Below are 22,652 nucleotides of genomic sequence, written 5' to 3'. Positions count from 1 at the left end.
CAATATACATTTGGTCATCTCAGAACACAACCTCACATTTACATGGAGAAATTCACTTGGACCTCACACACAAATCCAAACTGAAAACAGGCAAAGCAGGAACCTGTCTCCCCTAAAATATTTTAAAAGGATGCTGATGTAAAAAGCTGTGTTTATTTAGATTTAATTATATTATCCTAAAGAAATGAACAAAAGATTGTGACTCTGTTGTGTGAATTTAAATCCAAATATATTCATTAAAGTAAAAAGTTAATTTCTCAAACTCAGAGCCACTACATTAACAGGAAATATTGTAATTTAAATTCACTATGCTTCAGCAATTAAGAAGAAGTTGTAGTAGTTAAGGCTCCAGAATGGTGAGTTTAGTCTAATCTTACAGAACTTAGAGTGAACAAATGCTGTTTATTTGTAAATGCATTCTAGAATGTTACTGGTGAATTATCTACGTTTGTATGAACACAGTATTTTTACTAGATACGTCTGGATTTTTTTTTCTCCCTCCAATATTGGGACTTTTTACAGTGGCTCATATACCAAGTATTTCTATTGTTACACAGGAACTGCACAAACACAGAGCAGATTTCTTACCCTGCTTCTGGACAGATTCCCAGCTTGCACATTTAGACAGGGTTCATAAAAATTTAGATTATGTCTGGATTTTTAAGACAAAATTGAGAATAGTAAACAGATGATATTCCTCTATATTTACTGTATGTTCATAAAGGTTCAAGTAATGCAACTAGAATTTAAGCTTGGCAAAGGCAAACTCCTAATGTTCTCCCCAGCAATTCCTCAGGAAATTACTACAGAAACATACAATACTATACTGTGACTTAAATATTAGAATTTGGTGAAAAAACATGAAATTTATCTGAGCCTCTTTAGAGGGGAGGGTTCAAATGAATAGCAGGATAACCTCAGACATAGAAGATCTGACCCCAAATGGTACAGACAATCCGCTTTCTGAAAGCTGCCTCTTCTGTTGCTCTTCATGACCATCTCGTGTGGGTCTAAAGCACATATCCTTCCTGAGAGGGTTAGATGTTCACAGAATATCCTGCTTCACAGATTGACGTGCCAACAAATACAGAGCCCTAAACCCATAATAAGCCATAAAATCAACTGAAAATTCATGAATTGAAATTAGAATTGTTGTAGTTCACCTGATTTGATTACATACTATTAAAAGTGGCATGAATCATGACCTAGTCGTTGTGGTTTTAGGAAGTAACTGGTGTATCCGTACTTTGAAAATGGTTTCCAGAATTTGGACATACAAATGATATACCATACTTCAACGTACCTCATACTAACTGTCCATATGTGTGAACATAACCTGCTGTAAATGAAAGGCAATACAGATCAACTCCTTCATCAGTGATTAAGTTCATTCAAACGACCTTGCTTTTGTGACAGGTTACAACATATAGACAGTTGACACCCTGAACTTTTGGGTGTTATCCAAGCCCTTCAACGACAATGTTTTAGGTTTTGCTTTCAGTGTGGTATGATTAATCAAGACTTTATGTTACAACAATGAAGAGTCTTGCTTAGAAATTCTCAGTTACTTAGTAATCAAGGGGTGCCACAAATGTTTATCACCTTTCAAGAAGATGTGCACTCAGAAAAATGGAGATATTCCCACACCTCACTTCCAACAGCACAGAGGCAGCATGAGAAGGCTGAAGGTACCACCTTTGGACTGATGGAGGCACTCACCGCGTGGAAGCTCTCAAGAGATAAATCATTGTCTGCATTGTACAGTAGTTCTCTAATAATTTTTTTAAAGTTTTTGCTCAAGTAAACCACATCCCATTGTTTTTTGCTCTCTTGCATCTGGGAGAACGTTAGCTTCTTCCTCAAGACATCTTCCTAGATGACTGAGCCTTTTTGGTAACTGTTGACCACAACGTTTCACTGAAAGGGCTACAGCACCAAGAAAAGGTGGATTCTGTTTTGCTATCTTCATTCTCAAGTAAAGCAGCAGCCCACTAAGGTCTGACTGCAAAACCATGATAGTCTGATGTTAAGAATTCACGGGCTCTGTATTTGTAGATAGGAAAAAAAAAAGATGGGGGAAAAAATAGATCTTTTCTGTTTCAAAGAGATATGATAAGGAAAGCAGTTCGTCTGAAATCACATCCAAAGTATCATTTTCCAAATGTACTTCAATTTCTCAGTACAACTGCAATTCAACATTAACACAATTGATTTACTAACTAATATAGGAAGTTTATTTTCAGCATGATCAGATGACCATTAGTTCCACAAATACCTGATGACATTATATTACACTAAGGTTTTAGAAAGAGGTCAAAGTAGTTTCAGTTATATAGTTTGTGTGTTCCTGATGGAGTTTATATACCACATTTTAAAAACAGTATAATGCAATACAAAAAACATCTCTAATTTACAGTACTGGTCTAGGGTGTTTTATTGAGCCTCGTGGCTTGGATGTACTAATGCACTTTGACAAGTTTCTTCCCATTCCTCTTGTAGTAGGAGGATGAAAGTCTTGGGAAAAGGGCTGGTTGCCACAAAACCCGCTCCAGCCAGCCTTCAGCTGGCAGGAATTCTGGGCAGTTTCAACTAAAATATTTTTACATAGCTTTTAAAATGGCACAAATTAAAAAGCTGAAACCTATCATGGAACATTCACCTTTTTTAAATGTTACTTTTGTTTGAAATTTGGAATCTCAAAGCAGAAGCCAAAGGACTCTTTTTTCCTTTTCCCCTCCTCCCTGCAATGATACATTGAGCTCAGACTAGCTTTAAAGCTAAATTTAAGCTATTGAGTTATTATGACTTATTTCATTTTGTAATGTGGAAAAAGAACTGGTGCCTGCAAATTTGCTTCATATTCTCATTGAATTCTCCCAAAATTGTTAGACAGACATGTACAAAGAAAAAAGGTGTAAGCAAAACTTGGACAAAACCACGGAAGTGTGTCTTACTCATAGTTTTAACGATACAGTAACCTTTTCGTTTCATTAAACACACTGCTTACTTAATATTCTTTTAAAGTCAGTATTTTTCCCAAATTCATATTTTTTTTACTTTGACTTAAAAATCAAACCAGTATTTCAGTAGCTTATGTTTAACCAGATATAAAGGCATACACTACATAAATCCTTTATGTCAAATCCAATGAGCCATTTTTAAAACCTTAATATTCATGCTTTTCTCATGCATAGTAAGGATATTTGTATGCAGATTACCCCCAAAAGCAAAGTGGACACAGTAGTTCCAGGGAAAAGAAGCTGAAAGAAAGGAAGAAATCGTCTTTTGTAACCAATTGCTCACCTAGATAGGATCCACTGTTGTGACCAGCACATTCAGCATCTTCTGGACGAAGGGTAAAAGCATACAGAATAAGAGCCAAGAAATAAAGCAGAATAGTTAGAAGCCCAGCAAAAAATACAGAAGAAATTACTTTCAAAAATGACAACTGTACAAAGCATAGCATTAAAAGCCTTCAATAAGCCACTTTCTTCAAAACATAAAACAACATTTATTGTTTTATATTTTAGCTGGAGATATTCTGGAATTTTGCAGCATGCACACTGATCTTTTAGCCTTTTCAAACAAAAGTTGTGATGACAGCAAACATTCTAAAAAGAATTCTAATACTGTATTATTCACACTCTATCAGTTAATAGAAAATATGATGCCACTTAAAAGAAAGCAAAATGTATTTGAAGTAAATCAAGCTTTTTCCGTAAATTATACATTATCAGACTTTAGCTTTAAGTTTTGGCTCACTGGATTAGACAGAAAGGTTTTTGATCAAAAACACATCCTCTCATTTGATATAAAATAGCTACAATGTATATTTTTACATGCCAGAGGCCCTTTGATCAAAAATATGAGCTACAATTTCTAATGCCTTTATAAACAAAGGCCTCTTAAGTAAAAAAAAAAAATACAAGAGATCAGCTGCTATTACTTTAACATATGCTGCAAGCATAACAGTAACCGGCTACACTCAGAGGGAAAACAGTAAAGATGATACAACACGGATGAACTTTCTGCCATCTCAGAGAAATACTTCTTCAGTACTAATTAGAAATGCAAGACCTTTCATGGCCATGTAATTGAGTCAAAAACATCTTTTTCCACCCCAGCCCACCCAGGTTTTGCTAATATTATTTTATGATACTTTTCTATACATATCCTTCAAAAATTCAAGAGAGAGAGAGAAAGCAGTTTAAAGCAATAGTCCAAATGACTCATCTTTACATGAAGCAACAAGGAATATTCTGGTATTTTTATCCACTTTTTAAAAATTATTCAATGTATTTGGTGGCAATATAGAAGCATTATATGTATAACATCTCTTAGAAACATTGGACCAAATTCAATTTAATTCTAAACACATGTTCTCTAAATAAAATTATTGGGCTATGCAGGGAAACTTTTGTACATGTACCTTCAATTTCCTCTGAGAAGCACAAAGGAAAAATAAGAAAGGAAATCATTAAATAGAGTGAAAACATAACTTCAGAAAGAAAACTTAAATAGAAGAAGAAAAATGCACCTACCACACTCAACCGCTTCCTCATCTTAGTTCAGCCAAAAAAACAAAGTATTATTGTTTAATACTTCATAAATAGGAAAACGTTTAGCTATGTAAGCTAGTCTAAAATCCTCTTCATAGCACCTATTATATTGAGGCATATACCAACACACGGGCACTGAGTTTAACTTAAATGTTTAACAACACTCAGTTAGAAAAGAACCTAAAAAGACATTGAAATATTACACTTACTTTACATTTCCTATATGAGATTCATCCACCATTTATTTGGTAGCAATGACCTTAACTAGTTGTCATGAAGGATCAATTTGGTATTAAATGAAAAGTTTGTTAATGCCATTTAATCAGTCTTAACTGAGAATTTCTGAGGATCACTACCATGAACATGATCTCATTATTTTTCTGCACTTACAGTAACAGCTGCTATTGCCCTTGGAACTTGGAGAGGTTGCCTTTACAGAGGTTTTTAATTTTTTTTTTAATGTCTATAGTTGTAGCTGAAAGAATGCTGAAACAATTTATATACTCTCTTTTTTTCTCTGACACTATTCTAATATAATCAATCTACTTTCTGATTACCTAAGTAAGTCAATAAATTTGATAGTGGAAAACATATTTTTACAATCATCTTCGGGCTTTTACACAAAACCAAAATATATATAATGAATTTTTGTTCATAAAGATATTCTATACTAAGGTCTAGACTTACATAGAGATTTTACAATCTATACCTCATTCAAATTTCCTTTGGAATCTGGATAAATATGCCTAAAATGTAAACATTTCAGTGTTTCCATGAAGCATGTCTTCCCTCAGAATATGAAGAAATAATTCAAGAGATATTAAAATCTTTCACAAGTAACTAATGTACCAAACAAAGGCGAGGTCAAACCTCTCTGCCTGTCTGATGACATGGAAGAGCTTTTCCCATTTCATGTCATGAAATGGATACAAGAGTCTTTTCTGCCAGGGTTAATAATACTGTTTTGCAGAATCGTTTCTTGGTACCCTTTATCTTGAGGACTTATGTTTAAAAATACTAATGTGGAAGACATCTCTGAATCCTATTTAAATTTTATTTCTACACTGGAGGTGTCCATGTGGTTTTAGCAGGCTGGAAAGTCCTCTTAGGTGAGCACTGCTTGGGGGACCACATCTGATGCCTTAAAAGTGTCAACAGCTTTGTGAGTTGAGAGTGGAAGTGTTGCATTCTTTTTCCTCTCCTGACCTTAAAAGTTCCCAATTCTTAAAGTGACAAATGCCCTAAAGCTGGACCTAGGGTGGAATGCTGGCTTTCAGGTACTATTCCTTTCTCCTCTGCACTGAGAAACCTCTTACACTTCCTAATATATATGACAGAACTTCCATTTCTATGACTTTCAGTACGCTGCAAAAGTACCTCCTGAAAAAAGTCAGTAACATTCAAAAGCAGTGCACGTCAATGCATCTAAAAAGTCTCCTGAATTCAACAAAGTTACTTGACTTAACTAGTGACTGTGCATTTTAAAGTATTCTGTTTGGTATTTTCTCACTGGTAACAGACAAGTCCTCATTTCTGAACATGAGACTGAACCAGGTGTGAAAAAGAGGTCTGATGAACACACAGGTGTACACTCACAACCCTGACCATTTCCACGCTTGGAGGAGACCTGCAGGTCTGGGCGATGGTGGAGCTACAGCAGCAGGGCTGAGAACAGCTGAAGTTAACACAGGCTTCTGGACTGCCCCTGCTGGAAAGGCTCTTATCCATCCATGCTATAAACTAAAGACATGCGGATTGCCAAGCGAGCCAGGGAGCACAAGTCAAAATGTCTACAAGCTGAGTTTTAATGCTGAGATAAAGTGAAGGAGTTCTCAACTTTTTGTGTTTTGTTAAAAATCTTCCCTCTTAACACTGCTCTGGGCTTTCTCGGGCTACTCCTAAGGTTGAAGATAATAATATATAATGAAAAGATGTGGGAAATCCATGGGTTTTTGTACCTTAATGCTGCTATGAAACAGCCATCAACAGGTAGCTCCCAATTTGAACTGGATCAGGGATTTCACCAGGGTTATTGCCTGTGCCCAGCAAATTGAGAGGTTATTTGCCAGGAAACTTTGTACTGTGATTCACCGCTAATGCAGCTCTGTGTGTTTGAAGCAGTTGTACACATGCAGCAGGTATGTGCAGACACATGCCAAAAGTTCCGAAGTTACAGACATGGAAAATTGGGGTAGATCTCAGCTAATACAGTTTCACTACACTGAAGTCAGGTGAGAAATGAATTAGAGGTGTTTATCTGGAAGGAACAAATAGAAGACTAAAAGAGGACAGAGACTAAAGTCCAGGAAATCTGATGGGAAATAGGAAAACAAAAGCAGTGGCAAAATGAAAAAAAAAAATCCCTAAGGCAACATGGAGCAAATAAAACACTGAGAAAAGAAGAAATACAATCAATTAATGTAGTGTGGTAAGAAGGGAGAGGATGGTACAAAGAACATAGTCACGGAACAGGCTTATGAAACAAAGCAGTATGAAGACTTAAATGAGGAAAAAAGAAACAGGAAACACAGGATCAATGGAAGGTTAGAAAGTAGGTGTTTTTATTCATTTTAGAAAGATTTCAGTGCAGCCAATATGCTAAACTATAATATCACATACATTGTATTTTTGTAAGTATTTTAACTGAAATATATTAGGATGTAGTTTTGGGGGCCTCACCGAAATTATATTATTTATGAAGCTCAAAACCAGTACCACTCCAGGAACTTTCTCAACTCTTTGGAGCAGTCCAGCATCAGATAATTATTTTTTTTTAGCTTTTGCTGACTTTCTTTCAACTATATTTCCATCAAAGAATCTTATTTAAATGTTTCTCAGTCTAAAATTAAATCCAGCAGCTCTGTTCTAGTTTCTTATCACAAGCAAGTTACACTACCTCTTAAATTCTATTTCACTCTAGTAAGCAAGAAATTGTGACGTACAACGGTCTGCATTACAGTGAACACATTAAACACTCCTGATTTTTAGTGATGAATGGCCCACATAAAAATTGACATTTTTACAGTTTTGCAGGTTTTCATCTTATAGAGTTTTGTAGATTGAATAACATGTATATGTTCATGCTATAGGAAATTTAAGGTGATCTAATCTAATCCTCTCACAACATCATCAGATAACAGTATCTCTACCAAGACAATTTGGAAAATGAGGAAGGATAGTCCTGTGGTGGACAGAACAAGAGTTTATGAGATACATTTCCATTTCTGTCTCATGTGGCCTTGACTCAAGTGTCATCCAGCTTCAAGTTTCCTTTATTTCTCTGTGGTAGCAGGAAGTTAACAGTTGTAAGAACAGGAGACTTCTGAACAAAGATGCTAATGTGCTCATTTAACTCTATGGGTCTGGTTTATTTTTTGCTTTTACTCATAACTACCTGCAGGTGGGCAATCAAGTTTCGAATGTGAACACAGAAAAATACTAAGAAGAAAGGCAGAGTTAAGATTGTGCAGCAACTGTAACAAGCAAAAGAGTCCTACTATAAATTTGTCCTAAATGTTTGGTCTTCAAATACAAGTGGTACAAAGCGTTCATTCTTTTAGCCTGTTTAAATTCTTTTGTTGGCAGAACATGATCTTCAATTCACAAGACACTCATCTATGGATAAATTGAGTTACATCTTGTTTGAATGAACACCATTCGGCTGCAGTTAACTATTTCCTCTTCCGCATACAATGCCAATCACATATGGTAAATCAAAATTGAAAGTAAAATGGGTTTTAAGCCCTAGAAAAACTATATGATGATGGCTTTGCCACAATAAGTATTTACATTTAGCATTAAATATACAGAACAAATGTATTTTCATGGAAAAGACATCTCTGAACAGCTCTGCTGTATATGCTACATACATATGCATATTTATATACAACTGTACACACAGGATATGTATATACACATATGCATACACTGCACAAGTTAAGAGAAGTTACAGGCTACGCTAGTATAAAATATAAAGTTACAAGTAATTTTCATACCAAAGACAACACATATATAACATAAGAATAAACACAGTAACCGCTGTGAAAGCAAAATTATGCTGAAGGAATACAATGTCTTGGCTGATTATTCTAGTTTATAATAACTGCAGAACAGTAAGTTATTTGGTTGGTATTGAAGAAATTTACTTCTTTTCTTCTCAAAAAAACCCAAGTGATCACTGTCTTATCTACAAATTAAAGTAAGCTACAAATGCAAGAATGACCATGTTTCTTGGCAATGACCATTATAATCAGAGCATGAATAGTCTTTGTAATCAAGTTAACAGAATGAGAGCTGTTAAACAAATGAATCCTTCCCTGTACCGAGTCTCGCATCACTCCTAATTAGCCAGGACGCAGGGACAGGAGAACTCACAAAGGCAACTCTGGCTATGAAGTTGTGCCCAGGTTAAGGTGACTGACCTCCAAAAGCCAGGAATGCGGTTAAGTATTATGGAGGAATACCAGGTGAGCAAGTTTCTGCAGAGCTGGCATTCAGCGGTGGCTCACAAGCTCAGACACACCAAAGCTAATTGCATGCAGCCAAACACACCTCTAACACCTCAACTGTGCCTCCCTCTGCGTCCCACAGAGCTCCCTCACACCCCGTGTCAGGTATACGGCACATTCACCATCCCAGCAGGCAGAGAGGTAGTCCTGCTCGCAGAGTCTTGTGCATCTCTGTTCCTTTACTTTCATGCCATTTTCCTATTTTCTTTTCTATGCTGCTGCTTCTTATAATTTTTTCCTCCAGTATAATTTTCCCATCGTATTAATGCACAACACTGCTTTCTGCTGAAAAGGCATTGCTGTTAAGTATTGAGAAAAAAGCTGAAAATGCTTGAGAGGTTTGGTATCCCTCCATCATTTCTGCACTAACCCAGAGCGTGGGAAGTAACACTATCAGCGGGTCAGCACATCTAACTGCCACTTATCTCATGCTTTAAAAACTTATTGAACATTAATGTTGAACTTTTTGAGGTTTTCTACTAATAACAACAAAACAGAACAGGTCAGAAATTCTCTTAGTAAGTAATTTTTGCATTCAACATTTCGAGAACTTTAACAAAACAAATATGTTAATGTTTGATTTCTATGGAATCAAGAAACAATTGAACGACAGTGACTACAGTACCATTAATTGTGTTTATCTAATAATTTCAAAGCCCATCCTCTCTGGATTTTTATGTGCCTAATGGTGTTTATAGGCAGCTTTTGTCCATTTGTTCTTCCACTGCTCTTACTGCAATACTTTCTCCTTTTCTTCATCCTCAGTACAAAATTTCACTTCTCTGTTTTTCCCTTTATTTCTTTATTCCTAATTTTTCTGTCTTCCTCTCAGTGTAAAACCATCTCTTCTCAGCATAGGTGTCACCTATATTATCAGTTCCCTTTGACCTTACTTCCAGTTACTAGCAAACTATGCACCTTCTCCATTTGCAAATTAAAAAGCGTGATCTCACTTACCTTTGCCCCCTCCTCCAGCGTACACATGACATGTTAAACGTTTTTCACTTTGACTGGTGCAATGTGAGAATGATTCTGTTTTGTCTTTCAAGAAAATGGCTAAGGGCCAGGAAAAGCATAGCTATGCGTCTTCCACAAAGCTACAGTATTTACTTGTACTTACATTCACTTTACACATAGATACATTGAAACAGTTGACTTGGCTATTACAGTGAAACTAAAAATTGGGACTTCCATTATAAACTGAACCTTTTAATAATTTAGAACTAGGTTGGGATTCTGTATTTTTCAGTGCAAGTAATTCTTGCTGAAAAAGTTCTGTGAAAATTATCCTCTACTCTCTTTCCTCAATATGTGTATACATACAAGTATTACAAAAAATCCCACTTTTATTTTGCTCCATGCTTACGATACACAAATATGTGCACAGATTAACAACTTTACACAACATGCATTGCTATGCTGAAAAAAGTGAAAAATTAAAAATGGAAAACAGAAAGAAGGCTTCCCAAAAGTAATCCAATCTAGGTCCTTGCAGGTTTTGAAACATACTTAATTATCAAAGCAAATCCTGATAGATGTTAATGTTACTATAAATACATTTACTGTGTTTCAGAGAGGTCTTTCTCTGGATAAATACAACAGTCCTTCCCAGTTCCAGAACTAGTGTGAGAAGAGAGAAAAAAAAAAAGTTGTTGTAGGATACTTCTCATATGTTATACAATTTTGACTAATTTTTAGATTAATTTTCAAGTAGAAGGCCACTACCAGCCTGGAAGCCCACCTAAGAAACCAGAGCTGACTCACATTTTCTGGGTATCCAAGAAAATAGAATATTTTTCCTTGATTTTCCTTATTAGAATCAGTGGCATGTACCCAGCTTTTCTTCCTCAAAGATCTACAGACCATCGTTTTCTCCATACAAATAACCCTTCCAGACAGTGGACAACCCTATATCAATGAAGGCCTGTAGTATGACATTAAAAAATAACCAGATGAAACAAAGAATTAACAATTTTCCACCTCCTTACACGGGAATTTGTTAAATAAAACTATAGAGAAAAATAATCAGTGGGCGATACCCTACAGCACAGAAAAGGGCGAAAAAAGTCAGACCCAGCAGTCCTTTCCAATTTTCTGTTCTCTATGTCACCTTCTTTACACGTTTCCGATACTGGCAGTATGCTGTTTGTTCAGCTGAGCAATGCATGATTTTCCAGCATCTCCCAGTTTTGGCAAGGCGACTGCTGTGCACAAATAGAGACGCGGCCTCCGCATCTCACAGCTTTGCTGCCATGCTTGGTGACATGAAAAAGCTGCCTAACTTTAGAAGGATCACAAGGGCACAGAGTTTTCCAGCTTATGTGGAATGTTCCTGAAAAGCCAAGCAAGTGGAAGGTTTTCCTGGGAGCAACTCGAGCAACATCCTAGTCACAGCATTTTTTCTATAGCTGAATTCTGGTCCTTAAGATGCCTTCTTTATGAAGGATCTGAATTCCCTCCTAGCATTAAAAACATCTTCAGTCTTTGAATGAAGGGATGGGCCTCTACCTAGAACAGCACTACCCCTATTACCATGGAAATCTGGCAGATGTAGCAGCAGACTGTCTTAAGAAACAAGGGAGAAAATGACAAGCCTGCGTTACTCTGCAGTCTTTCCTCCTTCAAGAGGCACCACTGCCTTCTAGGTGGTATTTAGCTGGACTTTGCTTTGTTTAAAGAAAATGTAAAAGAGAACGATATTAGGCTTGACCCTAAGGGTCTGTCATGTTTTACAAGAAAGGGGAGGAAGAGAGAAACTCTCCTCCCTTGTTTAAGCTAGTTAAGGCAAAGTCAATGGAAACAGAAGACACAACAGTAGCTGGCATCATACTGTAGGTCATCTTTGGTTTTTAATTTTGGCAATTCCCAATCAAGTTCAGGCTGCCTATTTGGAAGGGTGAGATGCATTTTGTAAAACCTTTCTCTTGAAGGTCACTGAAAAGATGCTGTCTGTTACAAAAGGAATCATGCAGTGTTACTGCAGCAGCTGATTTACCTCTTCAAAAGCACCAATGCCACATTAATTGAAGGCTCTTGTTGAGGGTATTATCCAGATTCAAGAACAGTGGACATAGAGAAATAGCTATACCCTGGGATCAGACACTTTTTCAAAACTGGGGCAGAGCAACTTGACCTAGAATCTAGAAAAACAACAGATTTACTACAAGCTGCAGCAGCTCCTCTTTGTTTCTAAGACCTATGTAAATTAGAAAAGCTGTAACGCAACCATATAATCTGTTATTGTAATTACAAAGCTAATCAAGAACTTTGAGTTAACAATAGCACTATGGCACACAATCAAATTGTGAAATGGAATGAAAGGCGGAAAATGCAGATTATTAGAAAACTATCAGCAATTGTTAAATTTCAGAACACAAAAGCCATAGCAAGGAGTTAGGAAAATGGCAATAGAAACCTCAGTGAGAAGTTTTAAAGTTAAAAGCATTTCGTTTTGCACTTAATGTGCCAGCATCCACCGCTTGCCATAGTATCCATACTTATTGTTTTAATGTTACAGACTGAAAGATGGTTGGAAATTTTAGACCACTTTCTGAATATTTCTAGTTGAACACACAAACATGTTTGTATTTAAGATTTAAACCCTACTGAAGCGTGATAGTTTCTTACATCGTACTCACTTTGTTATGAGTCTCTACAACTGAAAGAAATAACAGGTCAAGTAAAATATGCAATAATACTTAAAACAGATGTTGATGTAAATTCCAGTGGAAAGAAAATATTTGTTTCGATGTATGCGCTTTCTTAGAGCTTATTTTTCTTATACTGTGCAACTACTGTATTTAAAAGCAGAGACTATTAAGAATGAATTTTTTTAAAAAACAGTAAGAACTGGTTCTGTGAAAGCCTGTCAAAGAACTGAATGTCCTGATTTTTTAAAATTTGTGCTGCTTCACAGGACATATAACATCACCAACTCCATGGGGGTGAGAAGGGGAGACTATCTGACCTTTTATCTCACTCTCAATATAAATTTCCCTGTATTGATGCACTCCAAATTATATAAACTGATGAGTCAATTCTGTACAGTTTCAACAGGAAAAGAACACTCTTCAACCTTTGAAATTTTATATATCAAAACATTAATTGGGCTCACTGCCTCAAAAGCAAAGTCAAAGGCTTGAGAAAAATTGTTAGCTGCTTTGAAATCTTTTAATTTTGGCTCTTAAATTTATTTTCCTACTGATATAATGTGATTAAGAAACTATTATGCCCAGGAGAAATGCATCCTGTATTCACAGGGCTGAAACAAACTGCTATTTTATAAGGTTAGAGATCAAGAGTATGATTTCTATTCCAGGTTAACAGACTTACATGATTTTCTGTTGGAAATTTTCAGTGGCTGAATCTGCACTTCTGGTCTTCTTAATGCAAATCTCCTATAAAATGGGAGGTGGCAGGGGAAAGACACAAACTCCTCAGTTTTCACTGCAAGTTTGGGATTAATGAACACTTAACATCACGAGACTGTTGCAAAATAACCAGAAGATTTTATAAGAAATTAACTTAAAACAATGCAATCTAGTCACAAACTAAAAAATTAAATCCTCGGCCTCAATTTTTTGTAAGCTTTCCAAAACCTGCTGCAGCTCTTACTCCTGCATAGTACATCAGTGTGAATACAGATACTGATGTGCTATTTTCCATATGTTTTTTCTTTCAATCTGGATCAGTGTTATCCTACCAGTTTTTGTCATTATTAATTCTAGCCAGACAAATAAGGAAATCCAAAGTATTTCAGCAACAGGTTTCCAAGTTCAATTGTCATGCGGCAAATGCAGGTTTATCATACCCATGTAATCTACGAGCATTACATATGACAACTGTGCTAACTTAACAGCTCGTCAAGTAAGTGTCTTCTCTTACTACAAGAAGTAATGAAACTATGCTTCTCAGTAGCTCACCTCTCTTGGAAATGCTTTGAAGGGATCAAGCCTGCTCTGGGATTGGCATCACCTTCATGTTTGGCCTGCCACCAGGTTGCATCATCCTGGCTCATGATCTGAAGGACATCTCCTTTTCTGAAAGCAAGGCCAGCTTCTTTACAAGGAATTGCTTTATCCTCATTAGGATCATAGTCAAATAGGGCTCTGATAAACATCTGAAACAAAATGGGTTTTATCTTTAGAATAAAATATTATATGTAATCCAAAGGTATCTCCCATTTTTGCTCTTACTGTTCAAAAACATTGAATTTAGTAAAGTAAAGCAATAAATAGTTGCTGCTATAAAACATCCTTATGGATGCCTAGCATCAGAAGTTCATACAGGAATGTTAAATTCATTGCTCCTGCAAACGCAATCCCAAAGCAGTAAAGCCTGTATGATCCAACTCCCAAAGGCAGGTGAATAGCGTGCTCACATGGGGAACACAAGAGACAATACTTTGGAACCAAGGTGCTATCAAGTGTCTTCTGCCCAGTCTATGATCAGAGAAAAGGGGTACTTGTAAGAAAGTCAGGTCCTTGCAGAAGACTGAAGATTATCTATGTCAACTTCATGCCTGCACAGTTTGGGCTTAAGAACCATGTTACATCCACTGGTAAATCCAGCACTGAGTACTGAAGTGTACTGTGTGCTACATATTGTCACATTAGAAAAACTGAGTCCAGAGACATAAATCACATTCTTGGTTCTGTCATCCAAACAAGCACTACATATCATCAGCAATGCAGTTACTGCAGTAGCTTGCCTACCTTGCCTTCCTTCACTGGCATTTCTTCTTTCACACTAGGTATAATTTTAAATGTAATCGCTCCTTGAGACTGAGCCTGGTGAACATTTGAAAAGAAAACACACTGAGAATTAAGCTGAGAATAAATCTTAAAAGGAAAAGAAATTAAAATTAATTTAAAAATACTCAAGTATAAAAAATCTGTCCTCTCCCAAGCATGATCCATGGAGTTTGTCAGCTTCATCACACCAAACTTTGCATTGCAAGGATTAAAATACCCACTTAAAATACTCAGTTTTATTTGCTTCACTGGTGAGCAGATACAGACGGTTAAAAACTGGGACCTACATGTTTCAGAGGTCCCACTTCTGCACTAGAAGCAGGAGCAAATAGTACATCTAAAATGTATGCATATTAGAAGCAACTGCTGGACTCCTGGCACAGTTTGGATATCCCTGGAAAAATCCAACTAACATTTCATTTTTCAAAAGAATGTGCCATATTTATCATATAAAACTATTGGGGGGGGAACTTATTCTTTTGGCAACTTTAAGAAACTAGAAAAGAAAAACATATTTTAATAGACTACGTGTACTAAATGGAAAAAAAGCCCTGCACTATAAATCTTAAAACAAGTTAGCCATCATCAACCACCTCATCCATTCATCTTTTCCTATATCCCACTTAAAGTGTGTCTGGCTGCATTTTACTTATTAACCACAATATATTCCCACTGCCTCAGTGACATTTTGCTATTGAAGGAAGTGCTAATCAGCTGGAGCCTCTGCTATTATTGCATGCAGCCGACAAGTTTCATAAAACCAGCGGAGTGCAACAGGCAGCCAACGATTTAAGCAAAATGGAAACAGGCCTGTCCACTACCCAGTGAGACATAGTTCTGCCGGCATGTCTGTGATCCAAGAGCTCCCTTTTTGACAAGCAGCAGCCAAGTTCTTATTTCACCAGCCCTAGGACTGGAATCAATAATTCTGCTACTTTTGAAACAAGCGCTAAACTAGCTTTTGATGTTTATATTGTACCTCAAGGAGGTAAATGCGGAAATTGTTCACACCTTTTCTTGGGCTATTGTGTTTCTAGAGATTTTTAAATATTAATTTTTGCAGGAAAATAGGTTTCTGTAGGGAACATAAAACCATAGAGCAAGTATGAATAACAGAGGGTTAACACCTGAATCATCTTGGTTAATGAACCAAAACTGTGAGACACTGACTCAATTGAGCAGGATAGCAAGGTATTTATGTACACAGAAGTGCCTACACTATGAATATAAAGAGTTGTCATGATCCTGATGGGTTTCTTTGCTGTAAAAATATTAAATTGTTTTTTTAAAAGTCCAAATTATTAAATTTGCAATAGTGTTCCATAAGTGAGTAATAAGGCTAGCTTTAGAGACTGTGTAGTTCAGAGGTCTGCAAATATAATCACATATATATATGGCTATATACTGCAAATTAATAGAAATAATAATTTTAATATATTAGTTTGTTCTATCAAGTACATGTATTATTAATGAATTTTTACATGGAGTTAACATTATTAATAAATACATTTAAAATAGTTTGAATTCAACAGATAATGGTGTGCCTTAAAAAATGCAGATTATACACTGAAGTCAGCAACATTTTGCAAGATATTCATAGCCACATTACCATCATTAACACTTTACATGTAATCTGTAATTGCCTATAAATATGTATTGCATGGAAAATCATTTTTTAATAGAAAGGAAAAAGAGGTTTGTAAATTATGTCACTGGAAGAAAAGACATTATTGTAGAATATACTTTTTTCTAAGAAATACAGCAGAAATTATAAGTCTAATTACTTTTTCTTGACTCCCCTAAATTAATTTTAAAATGTTTGGTATTTACCAAAATGTGTATTATTTCTTCAGGTTTTTTATCATCTACTGGAATCCCATTGACTTCTCTTAGTTCATCACCAACATGAATAAGACCTACAGAAGGCAAAGAGGAGTTGTTAAATGGTCGCTATGTATTATACAAAAAATGTCATTCTGGTTTTTTTCTCCTTTCTTAATCCAATTTAACTTAAAAGCAGGAATACATAGTGAACAAAACAACAGCTACTGTCCTCACAGATAAGTTTGAGATGGTTGGTTTACTCATCTCCTTTCTTTCCTCCTGAAAATTAGTACTATTTCTCTATGACTTTTCCAGACTTTTATGCAGATGTTTCAAAAATGTGCCAATTTTCTTCCTCCTCATACTACTTTCTTATTGCTACACAGCTGCAAGTACTGCAAAGATCACTTAGGCTGAGAGTGCTAATTTGTGGCACAAATTCTTCCTAATTCAACATCTAGATTTACTCCATTACCCCATGTAAGTGTGAAACACAGCTGCTCTAGATTCTTTTCCATGAAAAGCATCACTTTAGAGGATAATTCAGGACCTCTTGCTTGAGCTCCTGCAGACTTTGAGCATCCCAAAGTAAACAACAGCAGTCAAGGACGTGCTGGTATTTTGAGAATTAACAGCTAGAACTCAAAATGGATGCACTAATATAAAATAATTCAGCCATCCTGAGTTCCTCCATCAGCAAGTTAAAATCTTGGCATATCCTATCATTTCTAAGTGGATGTCTTCAATTGGAAACAAACCATGACATATCTCTAAAAAAACCTCTGATTCTGCTAACTCAAAGATACCCACTTGCAAGTGAATTGGGGAAAAAAAATCAATACAGATACTTTCATCAGTACTGAAATATCACTTTGGAAAGCTGTCCAAACCCCCAATGCTTTTGTTTGTGACAGTGATGTATTTTGTGTGTACAAAATGCTCCCATTTTATTTCATCTTTTTCTGAGCTATAGAACTTGAGTGGCTAGTGGAAAACAGCAACACCTTACCACTTCTATCTGCAGCTCCTCCACGCATTATTCTGGCCACCACAATTGCACCAGTATGTTCATCCCTTTTAATAGTAGCACCCTTTAAAGAAAAAAAAAATTTGGTTAATCTTACTATAATTTTAATTCACTTCACTAAAAAAAACATTTGCTATGCAAAACTGCAAAGAGTTGACATCGGATCAATGTGTGAATAAGCCAGAAATTATACCTGCTCATGAAAAGAATATACAAAATATGTTGCTCTATTACTATCCTATTAAAATGTGACTTTTTTTCCATTCAGAACTGACTTACGCAGTTTTGACAAATCACAGAATCGTTTAGGTTAGAAAAGACCTTTAAGATCAAGTCCAACTTAGCACTGCTGAGTCCACCACTAAACCATGTCCCTAGGCACCACATCTACACATCTTTTAAATACCTCCAGGGATGGTGACTCCACCACCTCCCTGGGCAGCCTGTTCCAGTGCTTTACAAACCTTTCAGTGAAGAAATTTTTCATAATACCCAATCTAAACCTCTCCTGGCACAACTTTAGACCAGTTCCTCTCATCCTATGACTTACTGCTTCGGATAAGAGACCAACCCCCACCTCACTACAGCCGCCTTTCAGGTAGGTGTAGAGAGTGATAAGGTCTCCCCTGAGCCTCCTTTTCTTCAGGCTGAATGACCCCAGCTCCTTCAGCCGCTCCGAATGAGACTTGAGCTCTGGACCCCTCACCAGCTTTGTTGCCTTTCTCTGGACATGCTCCAGCCACTCAATGACTCTGTAGTGAGGGGCTCAAAACTGAACACAGTCCTCAAGGTGCGGTCTCACCAGTGCAGGGGAAGGATCACTTTCCTGCTCCTGCTGGTCACACTATTCCTGATACAGACCCGAATGCCATCGGCCTTCTCAGCCACCTGGGCACATTGCTGGCTCATGTTCAACTGGCTGTCGACCAATGCCTCCAGGTCCTTTTCTGCTGGGCAGTTTTACAGCCACTCTTCCCTGAGCCTGTAGCGTTGCATGGGGTGGTTGTGACCCAGGTGCAAGAACCAGCACTTGGCCTTGCTGAACCTCATACAATTGGCCTTGGCCCATGGATCCAGCCTGTCCAGATCCCTCTATAGAGCCTAATGATATGATACAAGAAGTTTACTTTTCGACTTAATAATAACCGCAATCTACCTTACTTTAGTCTGTTACTAAAACTGTACTAAATCATTACTAAGAATGGATAAATTGCTTTTCCTGCATTAAGACAGGCCATGCTTAATACTGTGAGTACAAAAAGTTTATCCATGTTCGTAATACCTGCACTTTATGCTCAAAACACCACCCATTAATCACAGTTTTGCTTTACAACATTTTCAGTAAATAAACATGAATTTGAGAAATATCCCTGCACATTAGGGTTCACTTGGAGTATCCGTTGGACAAAAATGCAGAGGAGGGGAACACTTCCTGAGTTAGTCATGACTGTTTTCATACATTACACAAACACGGCACAAGGCATTTAGGTAAAATGACATCATGCAGTTAAATTTCCGGCAAACAGCTGTCTAGATGAGAAAAATGCCTTTGTAACTAGATCTGTGAGGGTGCGCTGGAAAGAGGCACAAGGTGACTGGAAGCAGCAGGCAGCAGCAGTGACAAGTGAGAAGGGAAGGGATGCGGAGGCACAGAGCCACTTCCCAGGCTGTGGGGCCTGTCCTCTCTGGCAGATGGGAAGAAGCAAGGGGAAAATGCTGGCTTCACTCTGGAAGGCAGAATCCTCGGAATAATGAGGTGGGTTTTAGCTAGGTAAGTGACACTGCATAATCATCTTCAAAACAGTTATTTGATCTGGTACTCTTAAAAAACAACATGAAAAAAAGCACCTCCTGGCCAACAGCCTTTTATCTGCATACAATTACTTTGCCATGTCAAAGTAGTTAGTTACCTGCAATGGCTCTAACCTTGTTAATCAACAGAGATGTTTAGGACTCTGGCAGGTAAGCCAGTTTTCTGAAAAATTCTGTTATTTTTGATTAGTGAATGAACAGTATTACTTCAGCTCTGAGTACAAGACAGTGGTTAGAATTTCCTTCCATCAGAGAAGTGTTGTGCTAAAAGTAAGGTACAGAAGCACTTTTATAAAGTTCCTTGAATAATGAAATTGCTTTCACAGCTAGCTTTCTATATTTGTTTAGATTAAACATGAACATCATTTTATCACCATGTCAATTTTGAAGTGTTTAATGGATGTAAAGCTGAAATAAGTACAAGTAAATAATGGGAGTGACATTTTTCTACAATTAACAATTTTATTGACTGTAAATAAACTTGTTTCCCTTTCTCTCTGCCTCTAAGATGGAAATACAGCACAAGACAAAAATGGGAGATTAATTTTTATTTTTTACTATATGCAAGCTGCATTTATTGCAGATAAAGAAAAATTAAAATAGTCACCACACAATATTCTCTTTGGCTGAAACTTTAGCAGCAGCCAGCACTCCATAGCAAAACTCATGTGCTGGTTGTGCATTTTATTTTTCATCTTACATGTATTAGTATTACATTCTGTCCATAAGTAAAGTTAAGTCCACAATTTGCCAGCCTCATTCTTATGTGTTGCTTAAAATGTCATTATATTGCTAAGTATATGTTTGTATTACAGTTTCAAATGAGTCTGAGAGTTTCAAAAAGATGAAGATTTGGCTGCAGCTAATCTCACTTTAAAAATTCATTATTAGACTCCTGCGCAAAAATAACAGCATACCATTAGGAATATATTAAACAAAGCACTAACCCCTCTAGCCTACAGCTCAATATTGAGTTCTGACTTTGCAGCAACAGCTATTAATTTGAAGTTTATTATTATTACCTGGAAAACTACATCTGTTTGAAAGCACAAAGCATCTTTTTGATGGATATATTCAGACAAAAGAAAAAAAAAGCAGCATTAGGATGCTAGAGCTAAATACAAATACAGGACAATTCCATTACATTGTCCTCATAAAACAGAGGCTCTCGTAATTAATCAAGGAAAAAGCCTTTAACAGAAAGGCTTTACACCTTTTACCTAGAAGTCAACACTATTAAATGACACTGAATGTCAAAGGGAAGCGATGACTGACAGCCTTCCACTGCGATCACTGAGTTACCCCAGGCCAAAATCTGATGTCTGAAAACAGGTACTGCACCTTGTTTTTAGACAAACCTTAGAAAAACCTTCTGTGCAATCGAAGAGCACAGTATTGACCCAGCCAGCATCTGGAAGTAACGACGAGGCTTTGGTCCACATGGAACGGTCACTTCATGTTTTATGTGATTATCACTACTGGCACAAAGTGAATTTTCTTAGCACAGATTAGCCAATTTGAAAGATGCCCCAATAAAGAGAAGAGATAAATTGGAATTTTCAAACAAAGCACAAAATCAAGTCTGAATTTACAGGAAAATTATGTAACCCAGGTTAGCTCATTGTCAGTAACTCCTCTGTAGCAAACTCAAAGTGAATGGGCAGGTCACCAAAAAGCACTATTTGAGCTTATGTATTTTTGCTGTACCTATCGTACACAAAGAAAAAAAGGGGTTCCTTAAATTCCTCTTCCTTAACAATTTAGAATACTTAAAAAGAAATCAAACATAAGTGGATGTCTTATTGAAAACCTAAAGAGTTGGTTTTCTGAAAAAGCAGCTTCTCTTGTATAGCTGCCAGCCCTGCTTAAATTATGAGGTATATATAATCTGGCAAGAATTCCTCCTTATGAGATGTTCAGCTCCAGTACTTTCAGTTACATGTGCAGTGCAGGTCCTCATTTAGAGCTTTAAAAATGGAAGAAGGTTAGACTGGACTTTGAGAGCTGGAAAATATTTTCAGTGTTGCTAGCCAAAAGTGTAAGTTACTCTAAATGAGACATATACAGATGTAATAGCATAACTCAGTTTAAAATACTTTTAAAGGGAAAAATAAGGAGTTTGGGAGCCATATGGAGATCAGACTGAGAAAATGTTTAAAGGTATACCATACAAAAGCACTAGAAATAATACAGGCTCCTTCAGCAAGGCTCTTTCACTGGTTTTTGGTTGTAGGGGTTTTTTTTCAGTCTTGATATAGTAACACTGATGGGTGAGCACCACTCAGGGTTTCACAGATGTGAGGTTTATTAGTTCATTCATTTATCTGCTGGCTCCAGAATATAAACATTATAAGCCTTTATTTTTAAAGAAAGACAGACTAGACTGAAAAATAAATTACTAATAAGAGAGTTTGAAACATCAGTAATATTTTTGCATACCTTTCTGTTAAACAAAAGTACATGCAGATGTTGAATGTAAATAAGTACTTCAACAAGCCCTATTTTAAATACAAATATCAGTATTTGTCTATGTACATGGAGACTATGCACATTAAGGCTGTCCCTACACCCCAGTTAATCTCACCTATCAGTAGTTGGGTTATTTCACTAAAAAGAACCAAGCTATGGAGACTCAGAGTGAGAGGCAAGGAAGAGTTGTGGGATCTGCATGAGCAGAACATGTAAATGACTCTCTTAAATCACCATAATTCATTTCACCCAAGTTCAGCTATGGAAATCAGGTATCTAGTTCAAGTTAGGTGTCTAGGCCCCTCCTATGGTTAATGAAAAGAAATAGGTAGCACCAGAGAATGAATTATCCTTTCATTAAGACAGGTATTTTAAATAGATGGCATGGTTTATTCTCTGGAGCTGCCTACTTTTTCTCTCGACTATGGATGTAGCATAAAGATTAGTTTTCAAATGGTTAAATTTATGTGAAATTAATCTGTGTGATGAAGAAGCATCCTATCCTATGTCAACTGCATGACAGCTCTAACAAACCTGGAATATCATTTGGGAGTTGGAAGTAGTGAGAAGACAGGAGCCAAACTCCTGGTAGTCTGCTTGTACATCTCGGATATTGGGAATGCTAACCAGGAAGCAGCAGTGGTTGAAAAAGCCTTGGAGAGGTGGGCATAAGTAAAACCACTCCAAGAGATCTGATAAA

The 22,652-nt window shown here is 36.7% G+C and overlaps 1 protein-coding gene across 1 annotated transcript in view; it reads right to left on the bottom strand.

Moving 5' to 3' along the window:
• Positions 1-22,652, bottom strand: part of MPP7 (membrane protein, palmitoylated 7 (MAGUK p55 subfamily member 7)) — a 68,342-nt gene that overhangs the window by 17,172 nt on the left and 28,518 nt on the right. The window contains exons 5-9 of the mRNA XM_010190433.1: positions 17,654-17,735; positions 16,651-16,736; positions 14,782-14,856; positions 13,990-14,186; positions 13,400-13,464 (exon numbers count right to left, since the gene is read on the bottom strand). Coding sequence (XP_010188735.1) covers positions 13,400-13,464; positions 13,990-14,186; positions 14,782-14,856; positions 16,651-16,736; positions 17,654-17,735 — 505 coding nt within the window. The remainder of the gene's footprint in view (positions 1-13,399; positions 13,465-13,989; positions 14,187-14,781; positions 14,857-16,650; positions 16,737-17,653; positions 17,736-22,652) is intronic.

Source organism: Mesitornis unicolor, unplaced genomic scaffold, assembly GCF_000695765.1.
Source record: "Mesitornis unicolor isolate BGI_N332 unplaced genomic scaffold, ASM69576v1 scaffold10708, whole genome shotgun sequence".
Lineage (NCBI taxonomy): Eukaryota > Metazoa > Chordata > Aves > Mesitornithiformes > Mesitornithidae > Mesitornis > Mesitornis unicolor.
Note: the sequence above shows the minus strand (reverse complement) of the source record. Positions and strands in the feature narration are given on the sequence as shown.